Source organism: Dendrobates tinctorius, unplaced genomic scaffold (assembly GCF_039654945.1).
Source record: "Dendrobates tinctorius isolate UK_male_01 unplaced genomic scaffold, ASM3965494v1 ptg000060l, whole genome shotgun sequence".
NCBI classification, from domain to species: domain Eukaryota; kingdom Metazoa; phylum Chordata; class Amphibia; order Anura; family Dendrobatidae; genus Dendrobates; species Dendrobates tinctorius.
The window spans coordinates 5190895-5204273 of NW_027361728.1; the positions used below are offsets into that span (position 1 = coordinate 5190895).

Genomic DNA, 13379 nt, shown 5'->3' on the forward strand with positions numbered 1-13379 from the left:
ACCCTTTCTAACCTTTGTGCAATCACGTGCAATCCATACTGGGCCTAACACCGTCTGAGCCTGCCTCCTGAGACATATATTTTGAATGTGTACGCTATCCATACATGTTATCCGGGGATACGGTACCCTTTCTAACCTTTGTGCAATCACGTGCAATCCATACTGTGCCTGACACCGTCTGAGCCTGCCTCCTGAGACATATATTTTGAATGTGTACGCTATCCATACATGTTATCCAGGGATACGGTACCCTTTCTAACCTTTGTGCAATCACGTGCAATCCATACTGGGCCTGACACCGTCTGAGCCTGCCTCCTGAGACATATATTTTGAATGTGTACGCTATCCATACATGTTATCCAGGGATACAGTACCCTTTCTAACCTTTATGCAATCACGTGCAATCCATACTGGGCGTGAGAACGGCTGGCGAGCTGTTAAGCAAGCTACAGCACCTGTCCAGACAAGTACAGGGATTCCCTAGCAAGGAGACTTATTTGATTGTTTTCAATGTTGGGACAGCAATTTTTGGGGAGCACTATACTCTGGAGAATGATAGATGGGGCCCACCATACACTGGAACATTCCAAAGGTGGACATCAGACACTGGAGCAGCATTTACAGGGCCCATTATACACTAGAGCATTAGAAATGGGGCCCATTATGTTTGGAGCATTATTTGGGCCCATAAGACAGTGGAGCTTCATCCATGGGGACCAACATATACTGTAGCATTATGTGGAGCTCATCATATACTGTTTCAAACATTATATGGGACCAATGATTCTGTATGGAGAAATAGATGGGCCTCGTCATGAGATGTAAAAAGTGAGGTATTTTTCATTGTACTATACCACTATTTATCTGCCGTATCGTAGCATGATGAGTTGTGGTATGTGTTAAAGGGGCGCTCTTTCGCCCAGGGCACATGAAAACCTGCAGCCAGCCCTCCCCCCCCCCACAACTTTAGCCAAATAACCCCCATTTTTCAGTGCGTAACTTGTATTATGAAGTTAATTAAGGTTGACAAGCTTAAGTAAGAAGAATTGATGCTTTTGGCATTCAAATGGGCACTGTAGGTGTGTTTCCTGTCCTCCTCTCACTGCCGACTTTTATTCCCCATTGACTTACATTGGGTTTCGTGTTTCGGGACGACCCCGACTTTTCCCTATAATCGGACGATCTTGCTCGACCCGACTTTTGGAAAAGTCGGGTTTCACGAAACGAAACGCGACCCTAAAAAACCAAAAGTCGCTCAACTCTACTTAGGAACTATCCTGACCTTGAGGATCTGCTGCACAAAGTCGTATAAGAGTGCTCTCATTTGCGGCGTTTAAGCATGGCTGCATCGCGCCTTTCAGCCATGCAGCGCAGATTGGGCCTGCCTGAGCACCGCATCATTGTTGACCTCCCCACCAGGTGGAATTCGACTTTGCATATGCTGCGGAGGTTGTGTGAGCAGCAACCTGCAATTATGGAGTTGCAGCTGCATCAGGCGCAAAGTAGGCGACACACATCTCAGCCCTCCCACTTTACAACCACAGAGTGGGCATCCATGAAGGACATATGCACCATTTTGAAGTGCTTCGAGGACTCCACTCTGATAGTGAGTGCGGATGCTGCCCTACTCAGCATGACTATTCCCCTTATATGCCTTATAGAATCATCACTTAAAGGACTAAGGGATGAGGTTTCTCAGGAGGAGGAGGAGTATGATGAGACACTTGCACCAACCAGGTAATCTTCAAAGCTCTGTGGGTGCCTCACAAAGGTCCAGGCAGGACACAGCAAGCGAGGAGGATGAGGAGGACTATGAGGATGAGCCAGAGGAGAAAAGTACACAGCACTCTTCTAGTAGTCACCAGATAGAGCGTGGATGGGGTGATGCAGAGCAGCCAGAGCACATTCCTCCAGCTGGTGACAGCAATGCATGTCCAGTTGGCAGCCTTCAGCACATGAGTGACTTCATGCTGCAGTCCCTGAGAAATGACCCACGCGTGGCTCGTATTCTCCACACAAATGACTACTGGGTGGCCACCCTCTTAGAAGCACGTTACCGGGACAGCCTTCAAGCCTAATTACACATTTGAACTGGGCGCATAAAATGCAGGAGTACCAAGACGCACTGGTTAATTCACTCATGTACTCTTTTCCACCGCATAGCAGTGATGCGCGTGCACTAGCAGGCACCTCAGTGCGTCCTGGGCCCAGCGGAATCTGTTCAGAAGCCAGTAGCAGAAGCAGTACATCTGCTACTGACAGGTTCAGTATACCCAACCTGTTCCAACAGTTTCTGAACCCGCAAACAGTTCGGGCACCATCAGCACAGACAGTGCAACACACTAGGAGGCAATGTTACCGTGACATGGTGGCTCAATACCTCTCCACCCCTGTCAGTGTGCTTCAGGATGGATCTGCCCCCTTCAAGTTTTGGGTCTCCAAGTTGGATACATGGCCCAAGCTTAGCCAGTATGCCTTGGAGGTCCTGGCTTGTCCTGGTGCCAGTGTGATTTCTGAACGCGTCTTTAGTGCAGCTGGCAATGTACTAACAGACCAACGTACCAGACTATCCGTTGCAAATGTGGACCGGCTTACATTCGTAAAAATGTACCAGGCCAGGATTTTTGGTGACTTTTGCTACCCTGGGACAGAGAAGACAGGTTACAAGCATGGTTGGTAGCAGTATGCATGCTCTACCATGTGCCTATGTTGCACACAGCGTCATCTGTTATGCCCATGCTCTGGCCTCTACTACCAACATCTAGCACCTGGTTCTGTGACTGACTCTTTCACCTCATACTGTTTTCCATGGGCTCTAGTACCGCCAGCTAGTGCCCATTTCCGTGACTGCTGATTTCACAGCATGCCGTGTTTCTGGGCTCTAGTACCACCAGCTAGTGCCCATTTCTGTGACTGCCACTTTCACAGCATGCCGTGTTTTTTGGCTCTAGTACCGCCAGCAAGTGCCCATTTCCGTGACTGCTGATTTCACAGCATGCCGTGCTTCTGGGCTCTAGTACCGCCAGCTAGTGCCCATTTCTGTGACTGCCACTTTCACAGCATGCCGTGTTTCTGGGCTCTAGTACCACCAGCTAGTGCCCATTTCTGTGACTGCCACTTTCACAGCATGCCGTGTTTCTGGGCTCTAGTACCGCCAGCTAGTGCCCATTTCCGTGACTGCCACTTTCATAGCACACTGTGTTTCTGGGCAACAGTACCGCCAGCTGTACCTCGTTAGACCAAAGTGGAAAAAAAGGACGACAAATGCCAAACACCTATAGGCTGAAGCACAAGAGGCCGAATCCAGCCACGCTGGCTGTTTCCTGGCAGTGAAGTGCGGACACAGGTGCCTCCCCCGAGGGGTAAACTGAGTTCCAGCATCGCCAACTGGTTCTCGAGAGTGCCCAAGGGCACGGGTACCTCCTGCTCCAAACTGTGTTTCGACAACACTCGCCGTTACGCGGTTGTGTCCGCCGCACTGTTCCACGCCCCCACCGTAAAACATTCCGGCTCAGTTTGCTGTTATCCGTGGTGTCGGCAGTGTAGGAGCCCCCTACCTGGACTCCGGGACCTGGCGCTCAAGGCTGGTCTCAACAGTGCCAGTAGGTCCTGCTCCTCCCCTGCTGCGACTGCGGAGTAAAGAAGACTGTGTCCGGGTTGCGGGGGCAAATGTGGCTTTGCACCTTCTGCCAAGAAGACATTACTCCGGTAGAAGACCCAAGACAGGAAGACAGATGCAGAAGACCCAAGACAGGAAGACAGATGCTAAAGATCCAAGACAAGAAGACAGAAGGAGTTGTCCCTGGACTCCTGTCCTTTTGCTCTTGAACTTGCGTCTTTGTGAGGTTTTTTGGGGCTTCTCGGCAGTGCTTTTGGCTTATGTCACTACTACATTGTGGTATCCGGGCTACAGTAATGTCAGCTGTTGCCCAGTACAGCCACTGGCACTTTTACCTTTTGCTGCTTATCTGGGTTCCAGTAACGTCAGCTGGTTCTCAGTAGAATCAATGGCTTAGGTCCCTCCTTTGTGGTATCCGAGTTCCAGTAACGTCTGCTGGTCCTTGGTAGTGCATTCTGGCACAGGTACCTCCTGCTTAGTTAACGGGCTCCGGTAACGTCAGCTGGTGCCCGTTAGTTCCATTGGCTCTTATGCTGATTTCTGCTGCCTATACGGGTTCCAGACTCACCAGCTGGTTCTCTCAAGTTCCTGTGCCTACTGTTACTTCTGCGTATTTCCTCTGGGTTTGGGACATTCTGCGACCAGCCAATAGCAGAATAACCATAGACGGAGATTTAGGAAGCAGTAGGCGCAGATGTACATGAACCAAAAGCAGAATATCAATATACAGAATTACTGAATAACAGTAATATAATCAGCAGAAGAAGACTAAGCATGGTTTAAAGGGAGTGTATCCGTTCCTCCAGGTGGTGCTCCTGGAAACTCCCTGCAAAGCAAGGTGAGCTGAACGTGGACACATATCAGTCAAAGTGCATTTTGACACCACCACCGGCAGTTTTAATTTAATAATGTAAAATCACTAACCCTATCCCTAACTATCCCTAACCCCTAACCCTTAACCCTTAACCTTTACCACTAACCCTAACTAACCCTAACCAACCCTAACCACTAACCTTAACCCCTAAACCTTACCCTAACCCTACTAACCCTAAACCTAAACCCTAACCACTAACCATAACCCTACTAATCCTAACCCTAACCCTACTAACCCTACTAACTATAACCATAACCAAAACCCCTAACCCTAAACAACCCTAACCCCTAACCCTAACCCTACTAACCATAAGCATAACCCTAACCCTAACTAACCCTTACCCTAACCCTGCTAACCCTAACCATAACCCAAACTAACCCTAACCCCTAAACCTTACCCTACTAACCATAAACCCTAACCCTACCCCAACTAATCCTAACCCAAAGAAAAAACACCGCTGTTAAGAAGATGGCGACCAGTTTTCCTGCTACAGCTTTCGCTCTGTGCTTTTTTCTAGCGACTTTTTTTTTTGCTCCTCTGCCTCTGCAAACTCCTTCCCCATTATCCTGAGGTGTTTCCCCTCCATTTTATCCATTATATAGCACTGTAGTGGTCATTTTGTAATTCCGATTTTTTTTCTCCCATTGACTTGCATTGATATCGGAAATCGGAAATTCCGATATCTGATATGTTCCAATATCGGAAATCGGAATTCCGATACGATATTGGGCAATATCGCTAATCCCTACTCACAATTTCTCAATAGGGTTTAGTTCAGGTATGGAAGGGGCCAAGTCATTCTTTCATCTTTACGGCCTTTACTGGCAGTCAAGCAGTGAAGACTTTAATGCATGTGTTGGAGTATTGTCCTGCATAAAAATGTTTTCTTAAAAGATGCAGACATTTTTCTGTACCATTGCTTGAAAAAGGTGATTCTAAAAACTAACACTAGGTTTGTTAGTTTATTATGAATCCATCTTCAACCCTAAAAGGTGCAACTAGCTCCTGTCACATGTGTATCAGAGGCTGCAGACCATCGCACTGCATCTGGCTGCAGAAGGTCTCAGCAGTTTGCTTTGCAGACTTCTTACTGGTTGTTCTGACTCTATGTCCCAGTGGCAACCTTCCCCCGGCTCTTACGGACACACCTGGATCTGGGTGTTTATAACTGCAAGCTTGCTGATGGGAGTTGCCAGTGATATTTCTATTTCCATTTCTCTTTGTTGAAGATTGGAGCTATAGCAGTTGGCTATCTTCCTCTTTGGTGTTGCTGAAGGATGTCTGTGTAACTTCTCTGACTCTTCTCAAGCTAAGTGTTATCCTTGTTTGTCTACCCCAGCTGTAATTAGTGGTAGTGGGGATTGACTAGTGCATATCCTGTCCTTCCCTATGCAGGGCTTATCACCAAGGTGAGGCAGGGATTAGGTTCCTGCTTGGTGATAGATGCAGAACCTATATAGGGATGCCAGGTCAGACAGGGTGAAGTTAGATCTGCCTAGGGGTCTCCACTTACCGCTTCCCTAGTGTTTGGGCTTCTTTCCCCTTATCCCTTTGTGTTGCACTTAAGCGTTCCCACACCGTACGTGACAGCTCCTCTTTAATAATACCAACCTACTGCAGTACTCCAGGTTCATGCCTGTTATTAATCTACCTACAGCTCATCCGGTCTATCAAAGACACTCCCATCTCATTAGCTTTGAAAAATCTGCCTCTAGATATTTCTTGGCCTGCTCTTGACGTTTCACCTTCTGTGTCTTGTTCAGTGGGGATCGGGTTTGAGCCTTCCTTATGTTGGCTGTATAAGGACTAAACATTTTGCACTTCTGACCATTCCAAGGAAGTTGTAATATGACAGCACTGGAGGATAATGGGTTCCTGGTCATTTCACATTTGATTCTTCTCGAATCTTTGGCAGTTAATGTGCGTCTTTTTTCTCAACTGGTTTTTTGCAAGCCTGTTGATTATTTGCAGCACAACATTTGATGGTTTCGAGATCACTCTTCAGTATTTTAGCAATTCTAAGAGTGTTGTATCCCTCTGTAACAATTTAAACAATCTTTGACTTTTCATAGTCAGTTATATCTTTTTTCGCCATTTTGTCTCGGCAAATCAAGTTGCCTAAAAATTCTGTACACCTTGATAAAGGGTATTGCTATACATAGGCCACATCCGCCCTCATCACACAAATACACATCAACACAGCTGCTTCATCAAATAAGTTTATACAGTTTGAAGTTGGAACATGTGCAGAAAAATGATCATGTGGTAAATATACTCACTTGCCTAATGTACACATGGCGAAGCATGGTCTGCTTGTGTAAGCAGACAGTTAAATGATCATCAATTGGTAAATATCTAATGATCGGCGGTGGTTTAATGCTGCTAAATCATGAGATGTATATGTACAAACTATACAAAGTATTTGAAAAAAAACTGGCTACATACACTAAGAGTGGAAGACAAGACAATGAACAATAATACCTTTTTTGATGTCTCATCTTAGGAGTCAACAAGCAGCATATATGCCAAACAAGCAGCATGTATGCCAAATTCAAAATTTACACCTTTATTTATCCTAAACTTCCACTCTTATGGCAGATGAAGTAATAAGCATCCACCATGTAGCAATCAACAGTGTTGTTAGAATTATTTTTATTCATAGCCTTCTTTGGTGCTTGAATCCATTCCACATTCCCCAGGGACAAGTTTTGAGGTATATATCAGGTTTCTGAGCTTTTTGAATGTGACCCTATTGTCTATCACTGGACCTCAGGCATCTTGTTCTTGTATATCGTTCTGTGGAGTAGCCAATCTGTTTTAACAGTGGGAATTAGTGTTGAGCATTCCGATACCGCAAGTGTCGGGTATCGGCCGATACTTGCTGTATCGGAATTCCGATACCGACATCCGATATTTTTTCAATATCGGGCATCGGAATCGGAAGTTCAAAGTTGATTGACAGCCGAAATGATGTCATCATGATGCGCGGTGTGTGCGCATCATGATGCGCCGTCATTTCGGGCCTTCCGGGGGTCTCTGCCGGCCTGCCAGGGGGCTGTGCCAGCCTGCCGGGGGGCTGTGTGGACTGCCCGGGGTCTGTACCGGCCTGCCGGGGGGCTGTGCTGATGTCCGGGGGTCTGTGCAAGCATGTGCAAGTCCCATCTGGCGATGCCTGCTACCATGACAGTGATTGACACATTAGCCAATGATGGGACAGAAGTAGTCCCATCATCCGGCTAATGTGTTAAATGTTTAAAAAAAAAAAAAAAATACTACATACATACTACATACATACTACATGCATGCTACATACATACTACATGCTACATACATACCACATATATACTACATGCATGCTACATACATACTACATGCTACATGCATGCTACATACATACTACATGCTACATACATACTACATACATACTACATGCATGCTACATACATACTACATGCTACATACAGTACATACCACATATATACTACATACATACTACATGCATGCTACATACTACATGCTACATACATACCACATATATACTACATACATACTACATGCATGCTACATACATACTACATGCTACATATATACTACATGCATGCTACATACATACTACATGCTACATACATACTACATACATACTACATGCATGCTACATACATACTACATGCTACATACATACCACATATATACTACATGCATGCTACATACATGCTACATGCTACATACATACTACATACATACTACATACATACTACATGCATGCTACATACATACTACATGCTACATACATACCACATATATACTACATACATACTACATACATGCTACATACATACTACATGCATGCTACATACAATACATTCATACAATACATACATAGACATACAGTACATATAACATAGAGTAACATACTTACCAATACTTGTCACATTGTTCCCCGAAGCCATTGTCGTCTACGGAATAAATATTAACATAACAAACCACAAAAATACTCACCCATGATCCGAAGCAGTCCACGAGTGTGTCCCACGACGATCTTGGGTAGAGAACTGCAGCATCAGCTGATGCTGCCGCTCTCTACGGGCTGCAGGAATCCAATGACGGAAGGTAGGTATCCTTCCGCACTGTATTCCTCCGCCACTTAAAAAAAAAAAGTCCCTAGTCTGATGCTGCAGTTCTCTACTGTACTGTATGTCTATTTATGTATTGTATGAATGTATTGTATGTAGCATGCATGTAGTATGTATGTAGCATATATGTAGTATGTATGTAGTATATATGTGGTATGTATGTAGCATGTAGTATGTATGTAGCATGCATGTAGTATGTATGTAGTATGTATGTAGTATGTATGTAGCATGTAGCATGCATGTAGCATGCATGTAGTATATATGTGGTATGTATGTAGCATGTAGTATGTATATAGCATGCATGTAGTATGTATGTAGTATGCATGTAGCATGTAGTATGTATGTAGCATGCATGTAGTATATATGTAGCATGTAGTATGTATGTAGCATGCATGTAGTATGTATGTAGTATATATGTGGTATGTATGTAGCATGTAGTATGTAGCATGCATGTAGTATGTATGTAGTATATATGTGGTATGTATGTAGCATGTAGTATGTATGTAGCATGCATGTAGTATGTATGTAGTATGTATGTAGTATGTATGTAGCATGTAGTATGTATGTAGCATGCATGTAGCATGTAGTATGTATGTAGCATGCATGTAGTATATATGTGGTATGTATGTAGCATGTAGTATGTATGTAGTATGTATGTAGTATGTATGTAGTATTTTTTTTTTTTTTTAAACATTTAACACATTAGCCGGATGATGGGACTACTACTGTCCCATCATTGGCTAATGTGTCAATCACTGTCATGGTAGCAGGCATCGCCCGATGGGACTTGTAGTCCCATCGGACGATGCCTGCACAGACCCCCGGACATCAGCACAGCCCCCCGGCAGGCCGGTACAGACCCCCACAGGGTGCACAGACCCCGGGCAGTCCGCACAGCCCACCGGCAGGCCGGCACAGACCCCCGGCAGGCCGGCAGAGACCCCCGAGAGGCTGTACAAGGGCAGGAAAGGGTTTTTCCAATTCCGATACCGGAAGTCTCATAGACTTGAATGGGACTTACGGTATCGGCATCGGCGATACCGATACTTTTTTTAAAGATCGGCCGATCCATTCCGATCCGATATTTTGAAGTATCGGACGGTATCGCTCAACTCTAGTGGGAATGCATCCTGCATATCAATTGTATCTTCAAATAGAGTTTTATGAATGTCACCTCAAATTTTGTTCAATCCTACATTGACAGAAGAAAACACAGTTACTTCATTTTCAAGCGCAAAGTCTGTCTTCAGCAGAAAGGCTCTTGTAAAGATGCAGCTCCTCAAAGATGTTGTGGGAGATGACACTTACAAAGTGAACAATAAGTATGACGACAAGTACACTCCACTGCCAGCAGAAGAAATCCTGCAGCGTGCGGAGATTCTTATTGGACAAGAAATATGTTACGACCTTCTGGGAAATAACTGTGAACATTTTGTCACACTGCTTCGTTATGGAGAAGGTGTATCTGACCAGGTAATATGTTGTCATCCTGCTATAACATTATTCCTTCATGTATAAAATATGCCTTAATGGATTATATAAGAATCAATTAAATGTTATTTGCATTTATGAGTTAGTCCTTATAAAATATTATCGGTAAAATACTGATCAGAGCCACAAGTGTGCATGAGGTCTTAATAGGCTCAAACACACAGATGAATAAAAAATATCATGCTATTCTAAGAACCTTTTATTTTATAGTTTTCCATCGTGATCCAGCAGTTGTTTTGGTGATTTCTAGATCTCATTCCTCAAAGCATGGACTCCACAAGACCACAATTACAAAAGGTGTACATTAAAGCATAAGTAATCTTTCCTCATGTTTTAATTATGCCACTTTGCAAATCATTTTACTAGTGGATTTTGTCTTCAATTATGTAAAACACTGCATGCAATTGTTTTTCAAACCCAATCAGCAAGAATTCTGGCTCTCACAGACCTGTGAGTTTTTCTTTAAGAAGTCCTCCTACTCTGCACTCAATACCTGTATTATTTGTAGACTTACAGCAGGGGTCTGTGCACGTTATATGGAAGGACAGAGAGTGTGTGAGAAGCGCTGCGGTGAGCTTACCTGCCCAAGTGCAGGACCTGAGACACGTGAGTGGTGGGAGGCGGAGCCAGACACCGAGTAGCGGCGATGGCTGGCAAAGCTGGAGAGTAGTCTAAACGTGCCGAAGTCAAGCCACAAGGTCGATAAAGTGCCAAAGGGTGAGGCGATAAGAGTGGTCAGGATGTAGAAAAAAGGTTGGGAAGCCGGAGATAGCAGTGCAGTACAAACGGAGCAGACAGGTGGGAAGTTAGAGTACCAAGCTGAAGGTCAGAGCCAGAAACAGACAACAAGCACAAGGCAATGCACAGAATGATAAAACAGACTGGGTCATACACAAGAAATGGCTCATAATAGGAAAAATTCAAAAAAATCATACCACAAGATATGGCCTTCCCAAAACCTTGTCATGTCATACACAAGAAAGCAATCAGACTAAACAGTATGCAAGCACACCAGGGTGTCAGACACACAGCCAAGACAGATGTATCACTGACAAGGATCCCAGGCGAAGGCAGGTAAATATAGCCCTCCCCAAACCTAAAGGAGACCATACAAAATTAACCCTGAGAGGACAGGGAAGGAACCCTGTCCACAACCATGACAGTACCCCCCTCTTAACAGGGGCCACTGGACCCCCAGGCTTCTCAGGATGCCTGGCATGAAAAGCCAAAACCAACCGATCGGCATGCACTGAACCGGCCGAGACCCATGACCGATCCTCGAGACCATACCCCTTCCAGTGCACCAAATACTGTAGATTCTGGCGCACCCACCGAGAATCAACGATGCGCCCCACCTCATATTCCAGATGACCCTCCACCAATACAGGAGGACTGATGGACAAGGAGTCCTCCTCGACCTCTCCCAATGGTTTCAAAAGGAACCTGTGAAAAACGTTGGATATTTTGAAAGAGGCGGGAAGCTGAAACCTGAGGGCCACCGGGTTGACAACCTCAATAATTTTATATGGGCAAATGAACTTAGGACCCAGTTTGGCTGAGGGGACCTTGAACTTAATATTTCAAGTGGATAACCTCACCTTCTCGCCCACTAGGAACGCAGGACCTGACCCCCTTCTCTTGTTCGCAAAAAATTTATACCTTCCCTGGGCCTTGGTGATGTTTCGCTGTACCTCCACCCATAGGGCCTTTAAGTGTTGCACCATACCCTCTGCCCCCGGACAACCTGAGTCAATGCGAGAAAACTCCAAAAAATGCGGGTTGAAACCTTAGTTGACCAGGAAGGGAGACATTCCCATGGACTGACTCACAAGACCGTTGAATGCAAACTCTGCACAGGTAACGCATCACACCAGTCATCTTGTCTGGAGAATGCCAAACATCTCAGAATTTGCTCCCGGGACTGATTAGTGCGTTCGATTTGCCCATTAGACTCCGGATGATAGGCAGATGAAAGAGACAGAATGATTCTCAACTTCTTACAAAAAGCCCTCCAAAACTTGGCCACAAACTGCACACCTCTGTCAGACACTACATTCATAGGCACACCATGCAGATGGATCACATGCTGCACAAACAACCTGGCCAAAGTTTCAGCAGATGGTAAAGCGGGCAGAGGTACAAAATGAGCCTGTTTGAATAATCTATCCACCACCACCTACACAAAGGAGTTACCCCTGTAAGTAGGGAGTTTAGTGTTAAAAATCCATGGACAAATGTGTCCATGGTCTATTCAGAATTGGTAAAGGCACCAATTCCCTGGCGTGCCAGCAATGAGAATTTTAAGAATGGGCACAAACCCCACGTGAAGACACATATCTTTTAATATCCACAACCAAAGAGGGCCACCAGAAAACCTTAGCAACTGCCTCCCTGGTGGCCGAAATCCCAGAATGAGCACAATTTACCCACTGGTTTATTATTGGATGCCAGAGCCTGGGCCTCAAAATTTTTTCTCTCCAATTCAGACAAGATTTTGGCCACCACTATTCCAGGCTGAAGAATGGAGGCTGGGAGTTCAGGGGTTGACACAGAATCAAAGCTTCAGGACAATTCTTCTGTCTTAACATTCTTAGATCCTAGACGGAAAAGTGATGGCAAATTGAAATCGGGAAAAAAAAGCGACCACCGGCCTTCCTTGGGGTCAATCTTTTGGCAGACTCAATATGAGCTAAGTTTCTCCAGTCACCTTCCATGACAGCTACATCAGAGGATATCATCCCCACCCTAATAGGGGACAAGAACACAAAGAGGTTAAATACCCCTCCCCTTCCTGCAACCACCAGTGTTTTCCTGTCCCCTATGGGACATGAAGAGGTCTACGATGGTGCTGCCGTGGCTGTCGATCGGGAGCACCCCACGTCCAGTACCAGAGATACCTGTCAGATGCCGGGCAGCCGAGGTCGGGGGCCTTGCTCTCCTCCTCCGGTGGCTGCTCTCATCTCTGTCTGCATGCTGGGACTCGGGGCATGCGCGTGCCGGGGGGGCGCGTTACTCCTGGGACCGGCGGTCACATTCTGGGGCGTCCTCATGAGGTTCCCCCCATTGGGCCAAAGGGAGGAGGCGCACAACCAACGCTGGACCCTCGATCTTTCAAGGTCCGGGTGAGGAGATCACCAGGTAAGACACCTGTCTGACACTGACTGTAGACGGCATGGACGGTGACAAGCCTTCTCTCTCTGCGTCGGCGGAGCCCAGCGTACCCCCTCCTACTGTAAGAAGCAGGCGTCGGCCCTGGCTATCC

At 45.7% G+C, this 13379-nt stretch overlaps 1 protein-coding gene across 4 annotated transcripts in view; it reads left to right on the forward strand.

The window, feature by feature from the left end:
* PLAAT1 (phospholipase A and acyltransferase 1) overlaps positions 1 to 13379 on the forward strand; it is a 143229-nt gene that overhangs the window by 103850 nt on the left and 26000 nt on the right. For all 4 annotated transcript variants that reach the window (XM_073578648.1, XM_073578647.1, XM_073578650.1 and 1 more), the window contains exon 3: positions 9831 to 10099. In XM_073578648.1, the coding sequence (XP_073434749.1) occupies positions 9831 to 10099 (269 nt within the window). The remainder of the gene's footprint in view (positions 1 to 9830; positions 10100 to 13379) is intronic.